At 33.5% G+C, this 25,569-nt stretch overlaps 4 protein-coding genes across 4 annotated transcripts; 2 read left to right on the top strand and 2 right to left on the bottom strand.

Annotated features, from left to right (window-relative positions):
* Positions 1–1,947: 1,947 nt before the first annotated feature.
* LOC112721346 (uncharacterized) lies at positions 1,948–3,907 on the bottom strand. Its single transcript, XM_025772414.1, has 6 exons — positions 3,641–3,907; positions 2,966–3,560; positions 2,614–2,873; positions 2,333–2,404; positions 2,123–2,212; positions 1,948–2,034 (listed from the first exon to the last, which is right to left on the bottom strand). The coding sequence occupies exons 1-6, from the start codon at positions 3,905–3,907 to the stop codon at positions 1,948–1,950; spliced, it is 1,371 nt and encodes a 456-aa protein (XP_025628199.1).
* Positions 3,908–9,891: 5,984 nt separating this feature from the next.
* Positions 9,892–10,688, top strand: LOC112720833 (putative lipid-binding protein AIR1B). Its single transcript, XM_025771928.3, has one exon. It carries the CDS (start codon positions 9,984–9,986, stop codon positions 10,431–10,433), a length of 450 nt encoding a protein of 149 aa, XP_025627713.1. The 5' UTR covers positions 9,892–9,983; the 3' UTR covers positions 10,434–10,688.
* A 4,118-nt stretch (positions 10,689–14,806) lies between these two features.
* Positions 14,807–17,303, bottom strand: LOC112721345 (uncharacterized). The gene is made up of 3 exons (XM_025772413.1): positions 15,530–17,303; positions 15,048–15,419; positions 14,807–14,958 (listed from the first exon to the last, which is right to left on the bottom strand). Exons 1-3 carry the CDS (start codon positions 17,301–17,303, stop codon positions 14,807–14,809), a joined length of 2,298 nt encoding a protein of 765 aa, XP_025628198.1.
* A 3,126-nt stretch (positions 17,304–20,429) lies between these two features.
* On the top strand, positions 20,430–21,240 carry LOC112720832 (lipid transfer protein EARLI 1). Its single transcript, XM_025771927.3, has one exon. The coding sequence runs from the start codon at positions 20,542–20,544 to the stop codon at positions 20,953–20,955; it is 414 nt and encodes a 137-aa protein (XP_025627712.1). The 5' UTR covers positions 20,430–20,541; the 3' UTR covers positions 20,956–21,240.
* The last annotated feature ends 4,329 nt before the right edge of the window (positions 21,241–25,569 follow it).

Raw genomic sequence — 25,569 nt, 5'->3', positions numbered from 1 at the left:
TGAGGATGAATGTGATGATGAGTGATAATTGATTATGATGACAAATAATGATGTTGAATGAATTTAATTACTATTGAATATGAATTGAAATGAGATAAAAGGGGAGATTGTTAATGAGAATGATAATGAAATTGATAATGGCATTGATATAGAAATTGATTATGATTGAGATATACCTACCTGGGTAGATGCAGTACCGTTGTTTCACTTGCTCCGGATTATGGTTTGAGTCTCCTAGGGTAGATGCAGTGGTTCTCCCCCACTTTCTCCTAGTTGAGAATGATATGTGATATAAAAATGGGTAAATACCCTTTCCGGTCCCTGAACATTTTAAAGTGGGACATATCGCACCTTTATCATCCAGAAATCCCTACCCGATCCTCAACCAACCACATAATTTAACAAATCGACCCCTATGACCGGTTGCTTCCAGGTTACCCGGTTGACGTGTCAGGTAGATGCTGAGGTGTCAAGTGAGTGTGCCACGTGTAACCAAGATTTGTTGCAGGGACTCAAAACCCCCTCCCTGCAACTCAAACGACGTCGTTGTGTTTGGCCAATAATCCCCCATTCTTGAATGATTGAAAAGGTTTAGGGTTTGCATCTTCTGGCTATCTGAGAGGACCTGCAAGGGTGGGCATGGCGAGTGCAAATTCTGGTGCCTCATGGAGTTGTGAGAGAAGATGCGGTGGGGCTGACGAGAGTTGGGGCAGTAGAATGAGTGCCGATGGAAGCATTCTGGAAGGAGCGTCGAGAAGGATGAAGAAGAAGTTTGTTTCTCCAGTGTGCAATTGCGGATCATATGCCATTTTGTTCGAATCTGGAACTTCAAAAAACCCTAAGAGGCATTTCTTTGGTTGTTGCTATTTTAAGGTAAATTTTTCGGATATCGTTTTGTGTTTGGGTTGCTGTGTTATTTTGGTTTCTTGTTGGAGCTGAACAGTATGCATGTTTGATGTAGAAGAACAGAGGACATTGCAAATACTTTGCCTGGCTAGATGAGTATGTTGCCTCTTTTTGTATTGATGAGGTGCTACAAGATGCAGTATCGGACCCAACGAAAAAGATGGAAGAAAGAATTGCAGAGATAGAGAAGAAGATGGATGAGGTCAAAACCGATGAAATTAACAGTGGTGCTCTTAGCAGATGGAAAGTGTTTGGGTTGATCTTGTTGGGCATTGTAATAGGAAAGGGATGTAGTATTGTAACAGCTGCACAATGTTAACATGCCTTTGACATTGTAAATTTAGTGTTTAGTAAAGGGTTCAATGTCTGGATATATTGAAAGAATTGAATATGAAAGTGTAATGAACTATGTTTCTGGAATAAGAGTTTGTTTTGTCAGTTATGAGTATTTTCTGCATTTCATGATTTGTGTGTAATTGATTGACAGAATCATGGTAAACCAAATTGAAAACATTGTAAAAATGCAACCTCTTCACAAGGGTTAAGCATTGTCATTTCACAAATCCAAGTTACAGCTTGGTAACACAGATGGTACAGCAGACAAACATAACAAAATAAACCACACACACTTTGTGAGTCCAAGTAGTTTTCCCAAAAAACATGTCCCTAAACATATGCAGTTTTCAGAATTCTGGTGCAGCATCCAAAAAAAACATAAACAGCAAAGCAAAAACATGTCCCTAAACATTGCAAATTCCTAGTTAACTAAGTCTGCTTTGGTGGCCTGAAATTTGGGGTTGGAATGAACTTCAATATGTCTGAAGAGGTTCCTCCACTTGATGCAGCAACTGTTTCCTTGGTGATGGCCCCAATATTTTCTGCTGCAGAAACTGGTTGGTGGCTTGTTTGTGGAGACAGAGGAGCTGGTGGCCTAAAGGTCTTTAGCTTGGGCCTGAGTCTGGCACTTGGCTGGGCTGGTGGTGCAGGGTTGGGCTGGGATGGTGGTGCAGGAGTGGGCTGTGCTGTTGGTGCAAGCCCTTTCTAGGCTGGTGGGGCAGGACTAGGCTGGGCTGGTTGTGCAGAAATTGTCTGTGTAGGACTTGGCTGGGCTGCTTCACCTTGAGATTCCTATTCAACAACAACCCAAATAATTCAGTTAGTAGGCAAAAAAACATGAGTTAACATCTTAGACTGCATAGTATACTCTAACATATACCACTGGAGGGGCAGATTGAGAGATTGGAATTTCCTCTGGTGGAGCATGTGGCCTCTTGGACACCTTTTTCTTTTGCTTCTTTAGCTTGGCCTAATCCAGGAGTACAATAATAATATGGCATTCATTTCAGCAACAAACATAAACAAAACCAATGAAGCCAGTAAACCTAAAGAACGAAAAGCATAGCAAACACAAGTTCAGATATCTAACCCTAATTTCCTCTAAAGTAGGGTTCTGCCTCTGATGCATGGGTTTGTCTTGAGATTGGCCAGAACTACCACCCTGAACAGTGAGTAAAGAGTTCAGTTAACTTTGGTAGTATTCCATGGCTGCAGATAGAAAATCAAGTTGTGAAAAAAATTATTCCATACCTTGACAGTTCTCCTCCTTTTAGGTTGCCAGTTAGGATTTTTAGGTGCTCCCTTACATGTTTTGAAGTAGTGGCCAGCCTCTCCGCATTTGCTACAGGTAACCTAGAAGGTCCTTCTAACCTTGCTGCCATCAGATGGAGCTGGAGGGGTAGCTGATTCCTTTCTCCTCTTAACTGGTCTACCAACAGGTCTCACTATTTTTGGTGGATCTGCCTTCAGTTGTTCAGTTGGTTCCCAAAACTCCTCACTGGGTACTGGGTTGATACAGATATCATATGTCTTCCTTATTGCCTCCATAGTGAGAAATGGAGACACGAAGTCTTCAGCTGCCTTTACCCTCACTCTGGATATGGCTGCAACAGCATAAACACAAGGTACACCTACATTACAGAATTTAGCAATTATAGCATCTGTCATATATCAATAACCTGGCCAAAAAAATTTGAAACTGTTTAACATACTTTCAACTTACCTGTGAGCTGCCATAAGTTACATGTGCATGTTTGATTTTTCAGGTTAACCCCCAACTTGTGTGTATTCCTGGATACCTCAAACACAACCCTGTCATTGTCACCACACCATTGAGCATTCCACTTGTGACTTTCTGGCTTAATCCACTTGTCCAATTTCATTTGTTGTACTGGAGCCAGCTTTCCTTTATATGTCCCTAGGATCCTCTTGTGTCTAGCCATTTTGTTCATAACTTGGACCCTTAACTCCTCGCACAGTGTCAGGATTGGTTTCTCCCTAGCCTCCACGATCACTGCATTCCAAGACTCACACATATTGTTTGTCACAGCAGCGTTCTTAGGATAGTGACTAAAAAAAGCCCTACACCAGACCTTAGGGTCAAACTTATTCATGTACTCCCAAGCTCCATTACTCACACTTTTCAATCTATCCATAGCAGCCTTGAACTGAACTGGAGTTGTGCTCCTAGCTGCTTCCCAAACACAACCCTTAACTTGTTTGTCCCTAAACCTCTTCTCACAGTTTTTCCACATATGGAGCACACAGTTCCTATGATTAGCATTTGGCATCACCTCTTGGACTGCCCGAACAAGACCCTGCAGTTGAGCATTTCACATATTTAATCTAACATAAAGCTGAAAAATGCATAATGCTATATGATAATTATGAAACTTACTTTCTGTTGATCAGACATCAAATGCCATCCAAATAGCATGCTTGAGCCGAAATCCTCCTGAAGGCAGGTCAGGAACCATTTCCAATTATCAGTGTTCTCAATCCTGGTTACACCAAATGCGATCACGAAGACATGATTATTTGCATCCTGGGTCACTGCATAAAGCAATTGGCCTCCATAGTAACCCTTCAGAAAACACCCATCCAAACCTATCAGAGGCCTGCACCCATTCTTGAAGCCTTTTTTTGCAAGCATCAAAACTGACATACAATCTTTGAAACAAGTTTGGCCCTTGTGGCTGAGGTAAGGTGTTCATGTGTGCTGTGCTCCCGGGATTGCTTTTGTGTATCTCATTCAGATAATCCCTAAGCTTCCAAATTGAGCCCCTTCACTGCCCAACACAGTCTCCCTAGCCTGCTTGATTGCTCGTGTAATCATCTTCCGATTCAGTTGAACGTTGTAGTCTTCTTTCATATGCTGCATTGCCTCCCTAGGTGTCAACTTTGGTTGCGTCTTTAGTCTTAGCCCCAATTTCTCAGCCACCCTTTTTTTATCAGCAAGGTTGCTGCCATAATCACGGCCACATGTGTGCTGATTGTGGAATGTCTTCACCTCAAAAGACTTGGTAACCGAGTTCTTCGACACAAAAATCAGCCAAGGACAATCTTCCTCAGCACAGGCTGCTCTGACTCTCCCCGGCTCATTCTTTAGGTACATGCAATTCCTTCCATCTTGCACAAAGACATCCTTAAGTGCCCTTTTAAATTGCTCCATAGTTGCAAACTGCATCCCTAAACTAAATTGCACCTCTCCAAATGTTTTGCCCTCATTAAAATCTGGCCAAGAAGGGCCCCTCTCATCATCAGATGACACTGGGGTCACAAAACCCTCAGACTCATACTCATAAACAATATCCTCACCATCAAGGAATTCCTCACCAGCCTCACTTGCAACCCCCTTCTGCCCCACATGTCCCTCACTAGCTGGGCCTTCCATATTACCCAGATCCGGCCCAACACAGCCTCTACTACCTGGGCCTTGGCCCAACCATTCCTCTCCACTGCTAGGCCCACTCTCCCTCTCTGTATTCAGGACATGCTTCATCCTCCTCTTACCAGTGTATCTTCTGGAGGCCCTTCTCTTTGCCATGGTGTTAGGTGAGCAAGACTTCCCAATTTTCTTCTTTTTTCTTTTTACCTCAACAGCCTCCTCAGAACTGTCAGTTTCATACCCAGGAAGAGGGGGCTTGTAAACTTCATCTTCAGCACTCTCATATGAATCGTAGGAGGAGGAAGAAGATTTTGAAGAATCTGTTACCGCCAAGACTTCCTCATCTTCAGATACTCATTCCTCCTCCACAGGCTCATCCTCAGTAACCTCAGGGATATCCACTCCATGCTCAAAGTAAAGGTGGAACTCCTTCAGATTATTTCTCATGGTGAAGTCACACATATTGTTAATCTCCTTATCACCATAGAGCACATGCAGACCATCCTCGAACTCAATAACAGTTGGGTCGTGCCAGTAGATTTCTCTGTATGTCAAGTACCCCAAACCCTTGAAAAGTTCTTCCAAATCTTTCTTGTTTACGAAATCAATATCCATTGGAGGAAACTTCTCTACCTTCCCGTCCAAGTAATGTAGCTTACCATTAGTTCTAACAAGCTTTCCGCCATGGTAAAACACAGGGATCACAAACATAGACATCTGCAATATTTAGAAACAGTTTCACGGTAATGCACAACAATGCCACCATCATTATCATCACTATAACTACTACATACAAATTTCATTACCCGGATTACTGATTACGTTTATCAACCCCTAGCATTATCAAACCCTAACTAAAAATAGTGTTTCTTCTTAACCACTTTATCCATTAATCATACTAATAATCTCGAACGTAAAGCTCCTCACATCACACCCCGCATAGAAGTGCATGGAAAAAAACTACATTCTTAACTAACACTGTAAAAAATCGAAAAACTGAACTAACCTTTCAATGCAGTCTCACACACTGAACGTCTATGCCCTACCCACGTTCGTCGCAGATTTGATTCTCCCACACTTCCGTTCTTGCGTGGTGCAGAGGTTCTGGAGGGAAACAATGCAGGAAGATCAAGTGTTAGGGCTTTTTAGTGAATCAATGAAAATAAGAGGGAGTATACAGTAAATGTACTTCGAAGGAATAGGGGATTATTGGCCAAACACAACGACGCCGTTTGAGTTGCAGGGAGGGGGTTTTGAGTCCCTGCAACAAATCTTGGTTACACGTGGCACACTCACTTGACACCTCAGCATCTACCTGACACGTCAACTGGGTAACCTGGAAGCAACCGGTCACAGGGGTCGATTTGTTCAATTATGTGGTTGGTCGAGGATCGGGTAGGGATTTCTAGATGATAAAGGTGCGATATGTCCCACTTTAAAATGTTCACGGGCCGGAAAGGGCATTTACCCTATAAAAATTTATCTGAGTCACGACTTTCTCTGGGTAGATGCAGTGGGTCAGCTCCACTTGCTCCAGGTTGAGATATAGATTCTGTTGACCCTTCGTCGCAAATTGTGACTGGACACTTTAACTCCCCAAATTCCCCCAATGAAATGAAAATTGATTGATGAATGATTGTGAATATATGCATATACTCTTGGGAATGCACGTTTAGGAACTGTCCATGGTTCGCTACCGGACATGTCGGGTTTGGCTATATAACCGACAAATGAGACTCATCAGTCATAGGGCAGGCATACATCATTCTCATATGTTTGATTTGTTTGAGTTTGATTGATTGTAACTGGTTTGACTAATTGTATATGCTACATGATTATATGCTAATTGCTTTACTTGAATTAACTTGTGTATTACTTGTTTGCATTGTTTGTGTTTGCTCACCTAAGAAGTCTCTCATGCTGGTGTTGGTTGACGCTAAGGACTGATTCTGATTCTAGTCTGTTTGGAGAGTTGTTAAAAGACGGGAAATGTTGAATCAGATTTAGAATCCTCTTATGATAGTTGCCAAATTATGGATTAGAGAAAACTTAGGATGGATATGATGATGCATGGAGTATTAGATTGCTTAGTGAGTTTCTATTGCCTTATGCAGTATCTATTCGGCATTTTTACTGTACTGAAGACCCATGGGTTGGGGATTCTCATTCCATAAATATCTCTTATTTTTCAAATGCAGGTCTTGGTGCTCAAGAGTGAGCTGTGATTCATATGGGAGATGGCAAAATTTTTCTGGACTCCTGTTTTATATTTTGTTTAGGATCTCTCCTTATTTATCTTGAAAAACTTATATGTATGTAATTTTATTTTGAAAACTCACCTATAAAGGCCTTGATGTATATTTTGGGAGAGATAGGAAATTAAATGTTGTTGTCAACTTATTTTTATTACTGTAACCCTAGTCGACTTAAACTTCGCAAGTCAGGACTAGTAGCTATCATATTTATGTTTATATACATATCCTGTCTTTATTCTATTCTTCCTTAATGTTTTATTTTATTTCCACTTCCTGATAGCGCTTTATTATTTTCATCGATACGCGAGCATTTCTATTTGTGATATTTCTCTTGTTTAATAATTTCTTTCAATTATATATGTATTATAAATCCACCTTGAGTCGTACCACCTTATTATAATTGACTTATGACTCGAGCATAAGGATTTAAATATTAGGGTGTTATGCAACTAAAATCCCAACAATGAAGTTTGTAGTAAATTTTGCAAGAAATGAAATTCACAACGAATTCTGCAACAAAATTCGTAACTAAAATCGCAGCGAAATTTGCAAAAAATGAAATTCGTAGCTAACTCTAACAAAATATTTGCAACTAAAATCGCAACAATGAAATTCGCAGCAAAATTTATGGGAAATAAAATTTGCAACTAATTCTGCAATAAAATTTTTGTAACTAAAACTGCAACAAAAGCTGCAACAATGTAATTTGCAACAAAATTCACAAAAAAATTAATTTGCAGCTAAATGTGCAACAATTTTTTCACATCTAAATCCGCAAAAAATGAATTCGCAATAAAATTTGCATAAAAGTAAAATCACAATTTTACAACTAAATTCGTAAATTTTGTTGTTGCAAATTTTGCTACAAATTTGACATAACTCAAATTTATTGTCAAAATTATCTATAAATTTTGCTGCAAATATTTATTTGCAAATTTTTTAAGTATTTTTCGCTTTCTATATATTATTCCGAATGATAAATTCACATTAAATTTGTAATAAATTTTTGCAAAAAAAAAATAACAAATAATATCTACATCTATTTTACTATTTTTTAGTAGTGACTTTCCTTTGAGTGTAGTCATTGGAGTGAGATAGTGGAAGCTAAGGTCCAAATTTCAAGCAAATTACAGTAATAGAATCAGAATTTATGTCAAGGTACCGAGGGGGCAAGGCATCGTTAATTTCCTACCCCCAACGAGTAACGCTTATAATAGAAACACGCAATATTCCACGTGCAATGCATATTGCAAATTGCAAATCGTAAATGTTGCCATTCAATGAGTCAGAGGATCCCAATTGATCAATCTTACGGTGGAATCGGGTTCCTTGATAGATGCAAAAACATTGAAATTATGGATCCACAAGTTCATCATGTAGTCACAAGAGTCCAAAACCTTATTACCTGATAATACTATCTGCCAGCTAAAACTTTCACGTTCACACATGTTCACTTCATTAGCTTAATTTGTCTTAAAGTCCATTTAACTATTTTCAGCATACAGTTTGCATGGTTATGAATATGCAGTTTGTAAAAATAAACATGGATCTGAGCATCAAGAGAAGATAGAGTTATAATGTTACTTTTGCTCTTTTTTTTTTTTTTTTTTAAGATTTATATGACAAACATACAATGACAGAAAAGGATATAAAGTAATTAATAGGTTCGTCATAAAACTATTTCTTTTAAAATTTAAATTCATAAAAAAAACATACGATAAATAATTATATTTTTAATATGTTTCTTTAACTGAAAATTTTTTTAAAATTTGCTTGAATATGTGCATAATTTTTTTTTAAATATGTCTTGTACTAAATATTTTTTGTTAGAATCTAAAAGAGATTGAACTCTATAAACCTTTTAATCATATAAATTCTAATACAGTATCATTGAATTACTCTAAAAGTTAACTTAATAGGAAAAGATAGATAAATAATTATTTATTTATATTTTTAATACACTTTTTTATACCAAAACCGTTTTTGGATTTGCGTGAACTTTTTGTATTAATTTTTTTATTTATCTTTTTTTTTTGTTGAGAATAACAAAATTCGAAATTTGAATTCTAAATTCTTTGATTATAAAAATTTTGATATTATATCATAAAACTACTCCTACAAATTTAAATGAATAAAAAGAGACATGTAATGATTATATTTTTATCATGGCCGTTATTTCTTAATTTTCTTGATAGCACTCATTAGTTTTTATATCTTATTTTTAATATAACTTTTTTCTTACTGTGTGTGCTTACAGTAGTAAGTCTATATTATATAAAATGATTATCGTATTTTTTATATCAAAATACATCTATGTATAAGGTAAAACAGTGTATTATATATAATAATTAAAGAAATGAAGTATTATTAGAGATATAGTTATTATTTATGTGTCTTATTTTCTACACTTAATATTTTATAAAAGAAATAATTTTATGATATGATATTAAACAAAAGACATATATAAAATTTATATAAATCTAAAACTAACTCTTGCATGAGTGAATACGTTAAAAATATGATCATTCTATATATATTATATATGTAAAGTTTAAACAAATTTTTCTCTTTCACTAAATAAAATGTAAAATATATTTTATGTTCATATCATGTATGTTATGTCAAATAATAAAGAAATTATATCGATTTACTAAGACAAAAATAAATATTAAAATATTTCTTATAAAGTCCCTATTCCGATCTTTAATTTATTTGAAATAATAATAATAAGGGGAATGCTAGGGGGACAATGACTTTGTTGAACAATATGAACAACCACCAATCAAATAAAAACACACTATACCTCCAAATTAACCCTCTAAATTTTAATATTAAAATAACCATCCGTACACTAGTAAAATGAACATCCGATACATCTATTGTTTACATTGTTTAATATTTTCATTATTTACCTATACTTTTCCTAATAATAATTGTACGTCCACTCATCAATATTTAAAGTTAGAACAACTCATCACCCTCGCACTATATAAACAACCGTTCACTCCAAGTATTTCCCATCTTCAACAAACACTAATATCTTAATTAAGCTCAAGCACTTGTGAGTGAGTTACATAACTAATTATTAAGTTGAAGAGATGGCTTCCAAAACCACTTCCCTTGCTCTTTTCCTCACACTCAACATCCTCTTCTTTGCACTTGTTTCCGCTAACAATGCACCATGCCCTCCTCCACCAAAGCACAATAAGCACCACCACAAGGGTGGATCGGGTGGATCTGGTGGATCCGGATCCACCCCATCCACACCTTCCGGCGGGGGTGGCACTGCAGCCTGCCCACGTGACGCACTCAAACTCGGCGTGTGCGCCAACGTGCTCAACGGTCTGTTGAATGTGACTTTGGGGCAGCCACCGGTGGCCCCTTGCTGCTCCCTCCTAAACGGCCTCGTCGACCTCGAAGCCGCCGCGTGCCTCTGCACCGCCCTTAGGGCAAATGTTTTGGGCCTCAACCTCAACCTTCCCATCTCCCTTAGCTTGCTCCTCAATGTTTGCTCAAGGAAAGTGCCACGTGGCTTCCAATGCAACTAAGCAATGATGCAAAATATATTTATGGTATTAGTTGTTGTTTTAATTTCCATTATTATTGTTTTCGTTTTCTTAATTTTTCATTATTAATTGGTGTGTGATTCTTGTACGTGCATGGAGAGATTAACTTCTCGTTATTGTCCCTTCAATTCATTGTATGCTTTATCTTTAGAGTGTAAGGGTCTCTCTGAAGCTGTTGAGCTATAGTGTACTTTATTTGATTGAGAAATGATTATATATTCCAATAACTTTTTGTTATTTTAATCTCTCTTTTCTATTATCAGCAAGCTAATAAATTATTTTCGCTTTCTTACTTTTTTCAACAACTAACAAGATAAAATTAAATCAGAAAAAATAAAATAGAAAGGGAGAATAAAAAAAGAAAATAAAAACAAGCATAATGTTAATAAACCCCGGTATGGGCCCGTGAGAAGATTCTTGTATGGGACATGTCTAATCATTTTTTTTAATGGGCAAATCTAATACAACATAAATTAAGTGGACCTTGTTGGATTTTTATAATGGCAAATGTTTTGGTAACAAAAATAATTAGCCAAACATAATTTGAATTTATTTTATTTTATATTTATTAATTATTATAATAATTAATGAATGTTAGATAAGAAAAATTTTAGTTATTTTTTATTTTTTAATATTATTATTTTATAATTAAAAAAATATATAACACAATATATTAAATGATCAATAATTAAACTTTAATCATGTTGTAATATAAGAAGCTAGAATTCTAGAAATAAATATGTCGCATAGTAAAACCAAAACTAATTAATTAAATAAAGGTCATCAAGGCCAAAAATGGTAAAGACAAAGAAACGGCCATTAAATTTGCTGTCTCCTACGAGTTGCTTATATATTAGGGTTATAATTAGTATATCAATGAGAAAAATAAAAAAGTTATTTTTTAACTATTTATTCTCTCTATGCTACATATATAACTATTTATTTTGAAAAAATAAAAAAGTTATTATCAAAATTCTGAAAATTAAATCGGTGAAACTAAAAATATAATAATTTAAAAATTCAACTAATATTCAATTAGAATTAAATCGGATATAATAAAATAATATATTTATATATAAAATATACGTATTTTTTAAGAAAATAAATTTTTATATTTTTATTATTTTAAACTGATTAACTATTAAAAAAGAAGACCAATACCACCAGTTTGTTATTTTTTGACCTACCTTTTTAATTTTTAACTAACTGACAATCAATTTTTATTTTAAATCAGATTGGTTAGTTGTCCTCTAGTGGAGTAGTGGTTCCAGTTAACCACTTCGAAGCGATCCGGTGCTCAAAACTTCGTTCTTATGGTAGGAGTGAATCAATCATCCAAAAACTAAAAATGAAATAAATAAATAAAAACTAATAATTTACCCCACATGGCCACATACATACCAGTTGGGGAAGAATAAAGATCAAACTACGACTCTATTTGCCTATTGCTATAATGTATGGTCAAAGGTAAATTAAATTTATTTCTCTTATTATTTATATAAATTTCAGGAGAAGTTATATTCATTATTGGTTTCGTTGACGTTTGTTGTGACAAGTTTGTCTTTTCAATGGTATGAATTTCCATACAGCTTCAATTCCATACATATATGGTTACTAGATAGCCATTAAAATATATTAACCTTGTGCATTTGAGATGTGCCCTTATATACCAAAATTCCTTTTAGTTGTTATTTAATATGACAATTAATCAAAGCAAATAGACATGTTTTTTCCCATGGAATATGTCTTTTTGATAGTATGAGGATATATTTAGGTTAATGTATACAATAATAATTTATTCAGGATACAGAAACTTCTGATCTTATTAAGAATTTTAATAACATTGAGTATATGTATAGTTGGCAGATTAAAAAAAAATTGTAACAAAATTATTTCATTTGGGTTCATAATAATAAATATAATTTTGTTAATTTATACACCAATTAAAAAATACAAAATCATATCACCCAAAATCTCAAATCCCAGAACTAAATAGAAACTGATATACCATGTCGCCTTTATTATATAAGGTTTAATTACTCTATTGGTCCTATAGTTTCGTGAAATTTTTAATTAGGTCTCTATACATTTTTTTTAATTGGGTTCCTGCACCAAAAATTTTTTTTCAATTAAGTCCCTCTTAGTAGTAATTGGTTTAATTTTATAAGGACCCAACTAAAAAAAAGAATTGATACAGGGACCTAAATAAAAGAAAAAAAAGTATAGAGACCCAATTAAAAAAAATTTTGGTACAAGAACTCAATTAAAAGAAAAAAAAAATATAGAGACTTAATTAAAAATTTTGTAAAATTATAGGACCAGCAGAAAAATTAAACTTTTATATAATTATATTGTATTTTTTTATTGTATACTCAATCAACATTGCATATTGTATGGAGGGTAAAGCCGAACGATTCTTAATAAATATTATATAAAAATGTGATAGATATTATAAATTAAAAGTAACATTTTTAACAATGGAAAATACTATATAGTATATATACAAAGAAAATGTTTTGTGCAATAAACAAAGTGAATCATATTTCACACATCTGATCTCTTTTATTTTTCAATAATTTTTTCTTTTGTAAAACAAAAAAGCATGGTGTGTGATACATGATTCACTTTATTCATTATTGCACAAAGATTTTCTTTCTACATATATATTGCATTACACTAAAATTAAATGTGCAGTTTAAACACACATGCCCCGATTGATTTTATTTTATTTATTTTTAAAATTAGCTTTTTAATTTATTTGACACAAAATTGTTCAATATTATATGTAATTAATTCTTTTTACTTACAAATTTCTAATTTCATTCCTTCATTTAAAATTAAATATATGTCTATAAATAAAATTTAATATTTTAAATAATTTTTTTACTTTTAATATTAAAAAGTTTTTCTACAACATTCTTACTTTTTAAAAAGAAAAAAATTAACTGCGATAATTGAATAAACATTAAGTACATATATCCTTTTATTTATATATTAAAACATTTTATTTATTTATATAATTTTAATCATTACTAAATTTGTTTATTTCTTTTTTTAACTAATTTTTATAGTTTTAAACACGTATTTTAAGACGGGAAATTAACTATATACATTTATTGTTATTGTTATTTATCATAACATATCTAGAAGCAGAGGTTCCAGGGCATCGTTAATTTCTTACACTTATAAATCATGCATGGGACCTCTCTTCTCTTCCACATGCAAAAAGTTGCGTCCGAGTAAGTCCGTAGTTCTTCTATAGCACATTATTTTATTATAATAAACCATTTATGAAATCGAAATAATTACTTATTACAGGTTTTTTTAATTTTATTAGTTTAAATTTAAGAAAAATAAGTTTATAATATAATATTAGAATTTATCTAATTTAATATTATTATTGAATCACTTAACTGCCTGCAAATATTTACACTCTAAATGATCATTTTTAAGCGTGAAAATAATTGTTTAACAAGAATTTCAAAAAAAAAAATATTTATTTACTATTTTTTTGGTTTAGACTTGCAAGCAAATTGTCTAGGGTTTGAGCAATCTGCACCAGTTATTTAAATATTGTGCATATATGTGAAATTCTCTCTCTCTCTCTCTCTCTCTCTCTCTCTCTCTCTCTCTCTCTCTCTCTCTCTCTCTCTCTCTCTCCAACAATCTGCAACGTCTACCACTCTCCACAATCGTTGTAACGATTCTATTTTGTCGTTTCAGATATACGATGATCTTGGTTGAACTTTTTTTTTTTTCATAATTCATTCTTCTTTTTCTTATGTTATTTTTCAAATTTGTAAACCTCCTAATTCATTCTTCTTTGTCTTCAAATCTTTAAGGCCTCCTAATTCATTCATTCATTCATTTTTTTCTTAGTTTTTCAACCAGATTGCTAAACTCTAGACGAGTTAAGCTAGATCGATCAGACCCTAAGCAGCCAATCAACTTCCAAGATAAAAAAAAAATTGAATTTAGTAAATAAAACCTTTATATTTTCCAAGGTTGCGAGAACCGGACCGGTCATCGAACCGGTCAAGTGACTGGTTTAATGGTTCAATGGTTCAACCGTGGTTGAACCGGTTTAATTAAATAGAGAGCGAAATTATAAAAAATTGAATACATAATTTTAAAAAGTTAAATTCAATAATTTTTAAACTAATAAGATTCAAAATTTAACAATTTCACAAAATGAACAATACATAATTTATCATTAAAAGGCCATAAACAACTTCAAATGACAATATTCAAAACGCACATAAATGACAAATGACAAAGTAACAAACACAATGTTTTGCAACCAAAAGAAACAATGTTCAACAAACAATACTTTAACTAAACAAAGACACTACTCATCAGAAGTCATAATCATCATTAAGTGTTCCGATGTCTCCATCATAAACAGGTAAGCCAAAGCCAGCATCTTCAGAAATATCACCAAAAGAAGTATTTGAGGATTCAATTACAACATCAGGCATATCCACTTCAACTTCCATGTCTCCACCATCTAATAAAATAGAAAGAAAACTCAATAAGAAATCAATGTTAATGACATGTATCTTTATGGAAGGAAACAAAGTTTGCTATGTCACTCACCATTAGGATACGAAGGCATAGCATTATCAGTGTATATTAAACTTTCAATGCCTTCAACATCTCCATTAGTAAATTCAGGATCATCCTCATCTGCCATTACCCAAAAATCTACTGTGTCAATGCTTTGAATGTCAATTGGGTCATAATTCCTCTTCTTTCGATGCAACCTAGATTGAAGGCGTAGGTTATAGGTGACATAAACAATGTCACTTAACCTTTGATGCTCTAATCGGTTCCTCCTCTTTGAATGGATTTGTTCAAAAAGGCTCCAGTTCCTCTCACATCCAGATGAAGAAGAGGTTTGATGAAGAAGACGAACTGCCATTTTTTGCAAATTAGGAGCACTCCCACCATGTAGCCTCCACCATTCACCTATATAGATATAAAAATCAAATACTTTTTAATGTTTACTAATTATCACCCAACATAATAAACTTTGAAACTAAACTGAACTTGGATATGAAATAAGTCAAATAACTTACCAGGTTCGAGTCTTGATGCCGCTCTCTTAGCACTTTCCCTCCCAAAACTTTCTTTACAATCTCGATACAGCTGTATCTCTTGCATTGCAGCAACTGAGTCATCACAAAGTGTTTCAACATCAAGCAAATCAAGTAAAGATCTCAAAACATTTGCCTTCTCAACAAAACCCTCACTGTAGAAAATGCCCGGATTTAAAAAGTACGCTGCCGCATGGAGATCACGCTTCAAATGCTTATCCCACCTCATTTTCAAGATACTCGTGTATGGCGTATAAGCAGCTTTCCGATTTTTGAACATGGTCTTGATAGCCTTTTTTGCTCTTTGCATGCCTTCATACACGATTCCCAAAGAGGGTTTTTCATCAGCATCAACAAGCCTCAACAACTTAATAAGAGGACCAACAATTTTCACAGTGGTAAAACAGTCTTGCCAAAACTTACTATCCAAGACAATTGAGCTAACCATCTTTCCATTAGCACTTTTGGATAACTTATGAGAAGTAAAATATTGGTCTACCATCAATGTCTGCAAATCTACCTTGTGATCATATATACTTTTCAAAGTAATGAAAACAGTGGCAAAACGTGTGACTCCTGGTCGAACAATTTCTGTCCAACTTTTTCTTTTTCTAAGCCAAGACAATAAGATCATATGATTGTAGACAAACACAGTCACTTTTGAAGCACGGGAAGCAAGGTTAAATATATGAGGAATACTTGCAATATCTTTCAATATAAGATTGATACAATGGGCAGCACAGGGAGACCAAAATATATTTGGGTATTTTTCATGAATAAATTTTCCAGCAGATACATAATTAGCAGCATTATCAGTGACCACATGCACAATGTTACTAGGCCCAACCCACTCAATAACATCAGCAAACAAATTAAACAATGCATTGGCAGTTTTTATCACATCAGAAGCATCAACAGTCTTAACAAACGACATACCAGCAGGACAATAAACTAGAAAGTTAATTAAAGTTCGTTGCCTTTGATCAGTCCACCCATCTGCCATCAGTGTACAACCCGTGCTTTTCCATGAGCTCCTATACTTTTCAACCAGCAACTGACACTCTCTCTTAAGATCAGCCAGCAAATGAACTCTCATTTCATCATATGAAGGTCCCTTAAAACCAGGTCCAATTGCAGCAACACCATCCAATGCAGGTTGAAAGTAAGGTGATTGAATTGCATTGAAAGGAATACGTGCATCAACAATCCATTTGGCAAGTCCCAACTTAGCCATGTGCACAATTTCTTTGCTAGCCAAAACACTTCTCAAAGTTGGTTGAGATCCTGGAGTAGTTCTTTCTTTAAAGTAACTTCCAATTTGTGTAGCTACTACAGCTCTTCTCTTTCCTTTGTCTCCCGTTGTTGTAGGAACAGCAGCTTGTATAGGGTTAGGCGATTCAGCCTCTTGTGCATGTGCTTCCCCACCATAAGCCTCCTCCTCAAATTTTCTTTTCTCCATCTTATTTTTCTTGTTTTCCATCAGAATCCTTTTGAATTGAAGTTCAACTTCTTCAGTTACTTTGCTACATACTTTGATTTGTCCAGGAATTTTCACAAGATGATATTTCATCCTATATATCCCCCCTCCATTATAAGTGTTCAAACAAAAAATACACGTATATTGTGCCTTATTATTTTTATCATATTTCACAGTGAAATATTCCCAAGCCGGGTCAGATTTTCCTCGAGAGGAAGCTGTCTGAGATTCTTGTCCAGCATTATGTTGTTGTTGTTGATCATTTTGTGACTGTTCCATCTAAATTCAGAATGCCAGCAATCCAGAATCTAGAAATATATCAATTCATAGTTCATAGTTCATACAATTTATAATTTTATATGCATTCAATAGAGCAGAATCGCAAAATAAAAAAAATAAACAGAGCAGACTTGACAAGATTAAAAAAAAATAAAAATTGAAGAACAGAGCAGAACATAATTTTCAATTTCAACATGCATCAATTTTATTCCCAAATCCAACATACAAATATACAACAAATTCATGTGGAATAAACAGACTTGACAAGATTAAAAAAAAAAAATTGAAGAACATAGCAGAACATAATTTTCAATTTCAACATGCATCAATTTTATTCCCAAATCCAACATACAAGTATACAACAAATTCATGTGGAATAAACAGACTTGACAAGATTAAAAAAAAAATTGAAGAACAGAGCAGAACATAATTTTCAATTTCAACATGCATCAATTTTATTCCCAAATCCAACATACAAGTATACAACAAATTCATGTGGAATAAACAGACTTGACAAGATTAAAAAAAAAATAAAAATTGAAGAACAGAGCAGAACATAATTTTCAATTTCAACATGCATCAATTTTATTCCCAAATCCAATATACAAGTATACAACAAATTCATGTGGAATAAACAGACTTGACAAGATTAAAAAAAAAAATAAAAATTGAAGAACAGAGCAGAACATAATTTTCAATTTCAACATGCATCAATTTTATTCCCAAATCCAACATACAAGTATACAACAAATTCATGTGGAATAAACAGACTTGACAAGATTAAAAAAAAAATAAAAATTGAAGAACAGAGCAGAACATAATTTTCAATTTCAACATGCATCAATTTTATTCCCAAATCCAACATACAAGTATACAACAAATTCATGTGGAATAAACAGAGCAGACTTGACAAGATTAAAAAAAATAAAAATTGAAGAACAGACCAGAACATAATTTTCAATTTCAACATGCATCAATTTTATTCCCAAATCCAACATACAAGTATACAACAAATTCATTCCACATTTGATTAATCATATAAAAAAAATAGAAGAACAGAAGCAAAAAAAAATTGAAACAGTATACATACACTGAACAAATACTAGAAACCCAGATCTTACCTCAAGAGAAGAACGAAGAAAAGCCAGAAAACAACACAGCACGAACAGAAGCCACAAACCCAGAAACCAAGAAGCCAGAAACGGAGAAACCCAGAAACCCAGAAGCCAAACGGAGAAACCCAGAAACCCAGGTGCGCGACGGTGCGCGAACGTCGGCGACAGTGCGCGAACGTCGGCGACGGTGCCTGAACGTAGCCGAACGTCGGGTGTTCTTCATGGCGCCCTAAGATTCGTTGTGTGCAGAAGCTGCTTCAATTTCGGAGAGTGGAGAATAGATTGGGAGTGGAGCTGATGGTTGGGAGTGGCAATGGAGGTTTCTTCAATCTTCACTCTTCAATCTTCAGCAATGTTCTTCGAATGTTTTGGAGAATAGGGTTTAGGGATTTTGCCTTTGGATTTTCAATTTTAGGAGTGGCAGCCTGCAAGTTACGCGTTATTCATCTTTGTTTTTTTTTTTTTTTTTTTTTACAAACGACGTCGTTTTACTAGCAGAAGGAAAAACCGACGCCTATAAAAACCGGACCGGTTCGCTCGGTTCACCGGTTAACCACCGGTTTGATCGGTTTTTTACAAAGCGGTTTTAGAGGTGGACCGGACCGGTTAGGAGACCGGTTTCCGGTTAACCGGGTTGAACCGGCCGGTCCGGTCCGGTTTTCAGAACATTGATATTTTCTATTAGGATATAATTTTTTTTTAATTATTTTTAGAAATAATTTTCGTGAAGCAGTGTATAATAAATTTTACATCTCTCAAGAATAAAGTCTCTAGAGATTTATAAATGTGAAGCATTTTTGATCCTATAGGCTAGTTTTTGAAAATGATTTAGGCCACCTAATCTCTATTTTAACATGGTAACAGAACATCTATAATTAAAAGTCTAGAATTTGATTCTTATTAAAAATGTTAACAAAAATTCAGCATAAGACAAATAAAAAAAAAAAAGAAGAGATTTTTATATGCAGAGAAGTATTAGAGATATAATCTCCATGTACTTCCTTTTTGAGCACTTTTTATAATATCTATTTCAAACGCATTTTTAAATTTTATTTGTTCTTTAATTTTACAAGGAAAAAATGGAGAAAGGTTTAGAGTATAAAGTAGGTTAAATTTTACACTACAATCCCTTCTTTTAAATCAAATAACACAAACACTCTTTAAAAAGTACTGATTAGCATTTAGCAAAATACACATAAAAAGGTTAAGTATATTCTTAAGGGTTAATTACTCTCTTGATTTTTATAATTTTATACTTTTATACTTTTTTTTTTCAATTAGATCCTATATTACTTTTAATTTTATAAGTAGATCTTTTCTAGTATAAAAAATATTAAAATTAATTGAATATTTTTTAAAAAAATTAAAAGAATCTAGAATTAAAAATATAATTAAATTTTTTATCACATATTTTTTTAGAGAAATATTTCTCTAAAAAAAATGACTTAATTATATATTAATATTCTGTTAATATTAATATTTTTAACATAAAAATAATTTAAAGATTTAATTAAAAAAATATAAAAACTTAATTATAAATTTAACAAAATTATAAAGGTGAATAGAATAGTTAAACCTATTTATAAAGAATAAGATACGGGTATCTTTATTTATGATTATATAATATAAGTTAAACTTGCTTGTTGATTATGTACATATATTATTTTCCACTAATGAGACAGACAAGTATGGTCTAGAGAACGTTACTAACCCACAAGTTCATATATGTGTAGTCCCCACATCCTCTCTTATTATTTTCCAATAATAAGTCACAAATGGCCAAAACCTTAATGTATACGTGATTACTCTGCCAGCTACAACTCTCATGTTCACACATGGCCAATTTGATTACCCTAATTTGTCCCAAACTCGTTTTATATTTATTTTTAAAAATAACAACAATAATCATTGTACCTTCACACAATAATACTTAACAAGTTAGAAAACAACTGATCACCCTACACTTTGGTGCACTCAAATTGGGTACCACCACCACCACTATAAAACCCGTTCCATTGAATAATAACTTACACACTTTTCTCTTAATTAAGAACTAGCAATAGCTAATTAGGGCACTTAATTTACGAGTTGTTAGTTTAATATAACGAATTCTAGAGTTTGAGATGGCTTCCAACAAAGCTAGTTCCTCCATTGCTCTTTTCGTCACACTCAATGTTCTCTTCTTTGCACTTGTCTCCGGATGTGGAAACAAATGCAATAGTCCCGGTTCCAATCCAAATCCTAACCCTAACCCTAACCCTAGTCCTTCAAGTGGCGGATCATGCTCACGTGATGCGCTCAAACTAGGCGTGTGCGCCAATGTGCTCAACGGTTTGTTGAATGTGACTTTGGGACAGCCACCAGTTACCCCTTGCTGCTCCCTCCTCGCCGGCCTCGTTGACCTTGAAGCCGCCGCGTGCCTCTGCACCGCTCTTAGGGCAAATGTTTTGGGCATCAATCTCAACCTTCCCATCTCACTTAGCTTGCTCCTTAATGTTTGCTCAAGGAAAGTGCCACATGGCTTCCAATGCAACTAATGAAAAGCTTTGAGGGCAAATGATGCATCAAATTAAAGGTCATGATATTTAATTTGTTACATTTGTGAGTTTTCACTGTATTTCTCAATTCTATGTTGTGCGTGTGTAAGAGTGTACGTGCATGGATAATTAACTAATGGTTATTATCTATTCAATTCATTGTGTGTTTCACTTAAAATAATAGCTCCAAAGCTATTGTTGAGCTAGTGTTATTTATTTGATTGAGAAATAACAATGATTATATGTAATTTATTTGTTAATGTATGAATTTTTTTTCTCTTTTTATTTTTTATTTTTTTGGTCTTCCAAGCAATGTGCTACAAGAGATATAGAGTAAACCAAAATTAATAATGATATAATAAAGAAACAAATTATTTAAACTTAATTGAAGGTGACATAATAGCTGAAATCCAGAATTAGACAACATAGGGACAATAGTTAATTAAGGTATTAAGATCCATGCATCAATATAAACAAATTCAAGAGGTCCATTGAATTGAAAATTATTACTTAAAGTAAATGTACAAGTTGATGCATATATATTAGTAAAATAATATAATAATGTTCATAAACAACAGAATCAACAGGTACAACAGCATTATTCAAGTTCCAAGAGTTCAGAATGAAGATACAATTTGCTTAGAACAATGGTCTAATCCCCTGCTAATTACAATTCAACATGATGATGGTGTTCCTTGAAGGAGGGCCGCATGAGTTATCTGAAACTTAATGATAAGATTATACTATTTACAAAACTAGCTTTTTAAAAAGAGAAAGTATAGAAACCTAACTTTCAGTTGTTTAACATAAGTCAATTTTAGGGTTTAGGTTATGATTTAGAATTTAGGATTAGGTATTTATGATTTAATGTATAAAATTTTAAAATAAATAAAAAATTTAAAAAAATTAGTTGATGGTGGTCGAACAAAATTAATTTCTTAATATTACTCTTTTTAAAATTATTAAATATTTAAAAAAATTTTCTGACAATTTACAAAAACTTACAAAATCTTTTACTTTAAATAATAAAATTTATCAATATATAAAGTTACATTGCAAGATACACAGAAAATTGTAACAGCAAATTAGCGACAATTATTTGAATTGCCACGAATTAGTAAAATAGCGGCAATTCTCATAGTGTTGTCAGGCTTCGTTCCAAGTGGATCTGGTTAGCGGCGATTTTCAGTCCTAACTGCAGCAAATAACTTATTTGTGGTGGAGGGGGGAGTTTATTAAAATTTTGGGTAAACAAAGTGATGGCGCCATCCTTCACGTTTGCGTGCGAACCCCAGATGAGCAAAGGCGCTAATCACCATCTTTGAGATACTCCGCCGCCGTGACTCTTCTCTTCGTCAGTTCTAGCCGCTACGTCTGTGTCATCATTTTTTCTCGTCACCCGTCTGCTCCCTCCGCTGTGTAGCTCCCGCGCGTGAAAGGAAAGTGAAAAGGGTCGTCCAAGTCTTCTCCATCCGCCATGCACGTCTGCATTGTCGTCAGCGTCCTACCCAACTATCTGTCCTAGTGCCATCATCGGCAGCCTTCCCTCCTTGCACTGTCCTATTGTGTATTGCCGATCGCTCGTCTCTCCTCTTTTTGGTTTGTTCTTTTTTCTTAGATTGTCCCAATTTAATTTGTCTGGTTGTTGATCGATTAATTTTTGCATCAATTTTATTCCTGTGTCTTCTGAATTTTGGTACGAATAAGGTTGATTAATTTTGCTCTAATTTGCCTTCTCCAATTTACACGATGAGATAAAATTAAGTAAAATCACTCTTGTCCTCAAATAATGTTTCAAGAAAACTTTGCCTGTCATCCATATTTCAACATGTATTATTCTGACTCTTCGAAGCCCTATTCAGACGTTCTCTAGAAAGATCCCACGCGCTTAGGTTGCGTTTGGTTGATGTCTTAAAATAATAAAGACATAGACACAAATACACATGAGTACATAGACATAAAAGACACTCAATTTTTCATCTTGTTTGGTAACTTAGATACAATAGAATATACAACTCAAAATTTTACTAAAATGTCAATTTTATCCCCATCATTCTTCTCTATCACTATTTTTGTCCAATCCCTTCTTTCAGAGTTATCATCAACATCAATACCACTATAATCTTCAACCAAATACAAAAGCAACAATATGTCAATCTAAATTAAATTTAATAAAATCAACAAAAATTTTAATTTGTTGCATATCTGTAAAATAAAATATACAGATAATTTTTTTAATAAAGGGATAATAGAAGAAGAAAAGATCAGAGACGTTCTTTCTAAAAAGGATGAACGACGTTGGTAGAGAGAGGATGTGGAGGGAAGTGCCATCAAAACTTGAAGCCGCCGGCGAATCTGGATGACGATGGATCTAGACTCCCGTAGCCCAAACCCTTCGAGAGAGAAGGAGGAGCAGAAGCAGCGGTTCTTGATGGAGGAGCAATGGCAATCGACGGCAAAAAAAAATGAATTCAGAACATTCATCTACATAATAAAATTAATTACAAAATCAGAACATTCATCTACATAATCCCATAACAAAACAAGATTTACAATATATATTCTGAAAAAATTTAAAAATAAAAATAAAGAAGTACAAGAAGATAGAAATAAAATAATGGTAGTATAATGATACTCACATTAACATTAATCAAATTACAACAAATTTAATATCAAAATTTAACAGTCAAACTAAACTCAAATAACCAAATCTGTGTTTAAATATTATTATCTAAAAAAGAAAAAATCTTTGAGGTAAAGTTGAAATAGATAGAACAATGGACACCTGCAGCACCCACATTGACGGCGAGTCTGAAACAGTGAGGGAGGGGCGATGCGGTGAGACCCGTAACAAGGAGGGAAGGAAGCACGGCAAGATGCAGAAGCGCAGAGGCAAGAGGAAGAAGAGAGACAACATAATGGTGAGAGGAGAGGTTGGGTCGGCGGAGTTCCAAATGAGGGATGCGGCTAGCAATGGCGGCAAGGAGATTGAGGAAGGCCGGAGGCGAGACAGTGGTCTGACTTCTAAGAGAGAGAAGAAGAAGAAAAAAAAAGAAGAAGAAAGAAAGAAAGAAAGAAGGAAGGAAGAAGATCTGGAAAGAAGAAGGAGGTTGAGGCACTGACGGAGGAGAAGAGAAGGGCCAAATGGTTTGGATAAATCTGAAATTTTTAAAAAATACTAAGGATAAATTTGTCCAAAATTTTAGTTTAATTTGTGTCTCAGGATAAAAATTCGTGTCTCGTGATTTAGAAGAGACGCAAAATACACGTATTTTATGTACTCTTGTGTGTAACCGTATGTCTCTTTTTTTTGTGTTTCACAAAACAAACAACACACATATACTCTTGTGTCCATGTCTTTGATGAACAGAAAGACTAAACAAACACTACCTTAGTGATGATAATATTGACATCCCTTGTTGAGGTTAGACATCCGCCTTTGATTTTTTTTCTCTTTTTGTTTCCTTCTTTTGTTGAACATACAAAATACTCAAAGTTTCATAACAACAAATATCAAAGAATAGTGCAATAAGCTGTCCAGGCAAAATTATAACCATATATATATATATATATATATATATATATATCTTTACATTGTGGTTGTTAGAATACATTAGAATTAATTAAATTTTATTAAAATTATTTGCTAAAAGCTCATAGGAGAGATTGAAGGTGAAATTGGAACTTATGCATTTAAGGTATTTATTGTTTTGATAAATTCCTGTGTGTTTTTTTTTTAATGGAATCTAGACTTTTAATGATTACAAATTTTGTAAACTAATTCATCATAATATATTCTAACAGTGATCAATTAAATCAAAAAACATAACATGATACTGATATACACCATAAATAATGGTCAAACATCATATCTCCTCAAATAGTGTGGACCATCAATTTTGCAATAAGACTTGGAAAAACTTTTGTACATAAGAACAATAAATGGTCTTTAACCAAGGAAGCGTTCCTATCAAGTAAAACTATATCTCACAAGTCTTTTCTTTTTGGCCCTACGTTTAAATGGACACAAGGGCAGTGTTGTTCATCTGAGTATTAACACTTTTAATAGATTTCTAACTTAATATTTTAAAGAACTTCTTAAGATTTTTTTTTCTCTTTGAGAATTTGTTTTCTAATTTAGTATTTGTATTTACTTTCTTTATTTTGAGATAATGAATGACCTAGCAACCTCTAAAAATGTGTACTGGGGAAGTATATCTATTTCTTTTAGCAACCTTATTCATATCAGTTTACTTGGATAAAAAAAATGAATATAATTATTCATAATCTTATTTATTTTCACTTTATAAATATTACTCCATGTTTTAATTGCTGTTGCTATGAATGACTTGCAATCTTGAAATATTACACAGGATCAAATTTTTCTCATGCCATGAAATACTCGTTACTACACGAAAAATATATTTTAGTGATAAAATTTTTAATGGCAATATAATAGCCACTAATTTTTAATTTAAATTATATTTTTACGGTAGTTATATATTTTCTATTATTATTATATATTATAATGACAATTGTCATTATTATTATTACTAATAAATACAAGAAAATATTTTTTTAGTAAAAATTTTAATGACCACAGAATGATCAGTA

The sequence above is a fragment of the Arachis hypogaea genome, chromosome 11 (genome assembly GCF_003086295.3).
Source record: "Arachis hypogaea cultivar Tifrunner chromosome 11, arahy.Tifrunner.gnm2.J5K5, whole genome shotgun sequence".
Classification (NCBI taxonomy): Eukaryota; Viridiplantae; Streptophyta; class Magnoliopsida; order Fabales; family Fabaceae; genus Arachis; species Arachis hypogaea.
Note: the sequence above shows the minus strand (reverse complement) of the source record. Positions and strands in the feature narration are given on the sequence as shown.

Coding starts and splice junctions, on each gene's coding strand:
- LOC112721346 (XM_025772414.1), bottom strand. CDS start 3,907: ATGTCAGTTTTGATGCTTGCAAAAAAAGGCTTCAAGAATGGGTGCAGG. Junction 3,561..3,640: donor TGATGTCTGATCAACAGAAA/GTAAGTTTCATA, acceptor GCTCAACTGCAG/GGTCTTGTTCGGGCAGTCCA. Junction 2,405..2,613: donor CTCCATCTGATGGCAGCAAG/GTTAGAAGGACC, acceptor CTCACTGTTCAG/GGTGGTAGTTCTGGCCAATC.
- LOC112720833 (XM_025771928.3), top strand. CDS start 9,984: ATGGCTTCCAAAACCACTTCCCTTGCTCTTTTCCTCACACTCAACATC.
- LOC112721345 (XM_025772413.1), bottom strand. CDS start 17,303: ATGGAACAGTCACAAAATGATCAACAACAACAACATAATGCTGGACAA. Junction 15,420..15,529: donor GGCATCAAGACTCGAACCTG/GTAAGTTATTTG, acceptor ATATCTATATAG/GTGAATGGTGGAGGCTACAT. Junction 14,959..15,047: donor TATGCCTTCGTATCCTAATG/GTGAGTGACATA, acceptor CTATTTTATTAG/ATGGTGGAGACATGGAAGTT.
- LOC112720832 (XM_025771927.3), top strand. CDS start 20,542: ATGGCTTCCAACAAAGCTAGTTCCTCCATTGCTCTTTTCGTCACACTC.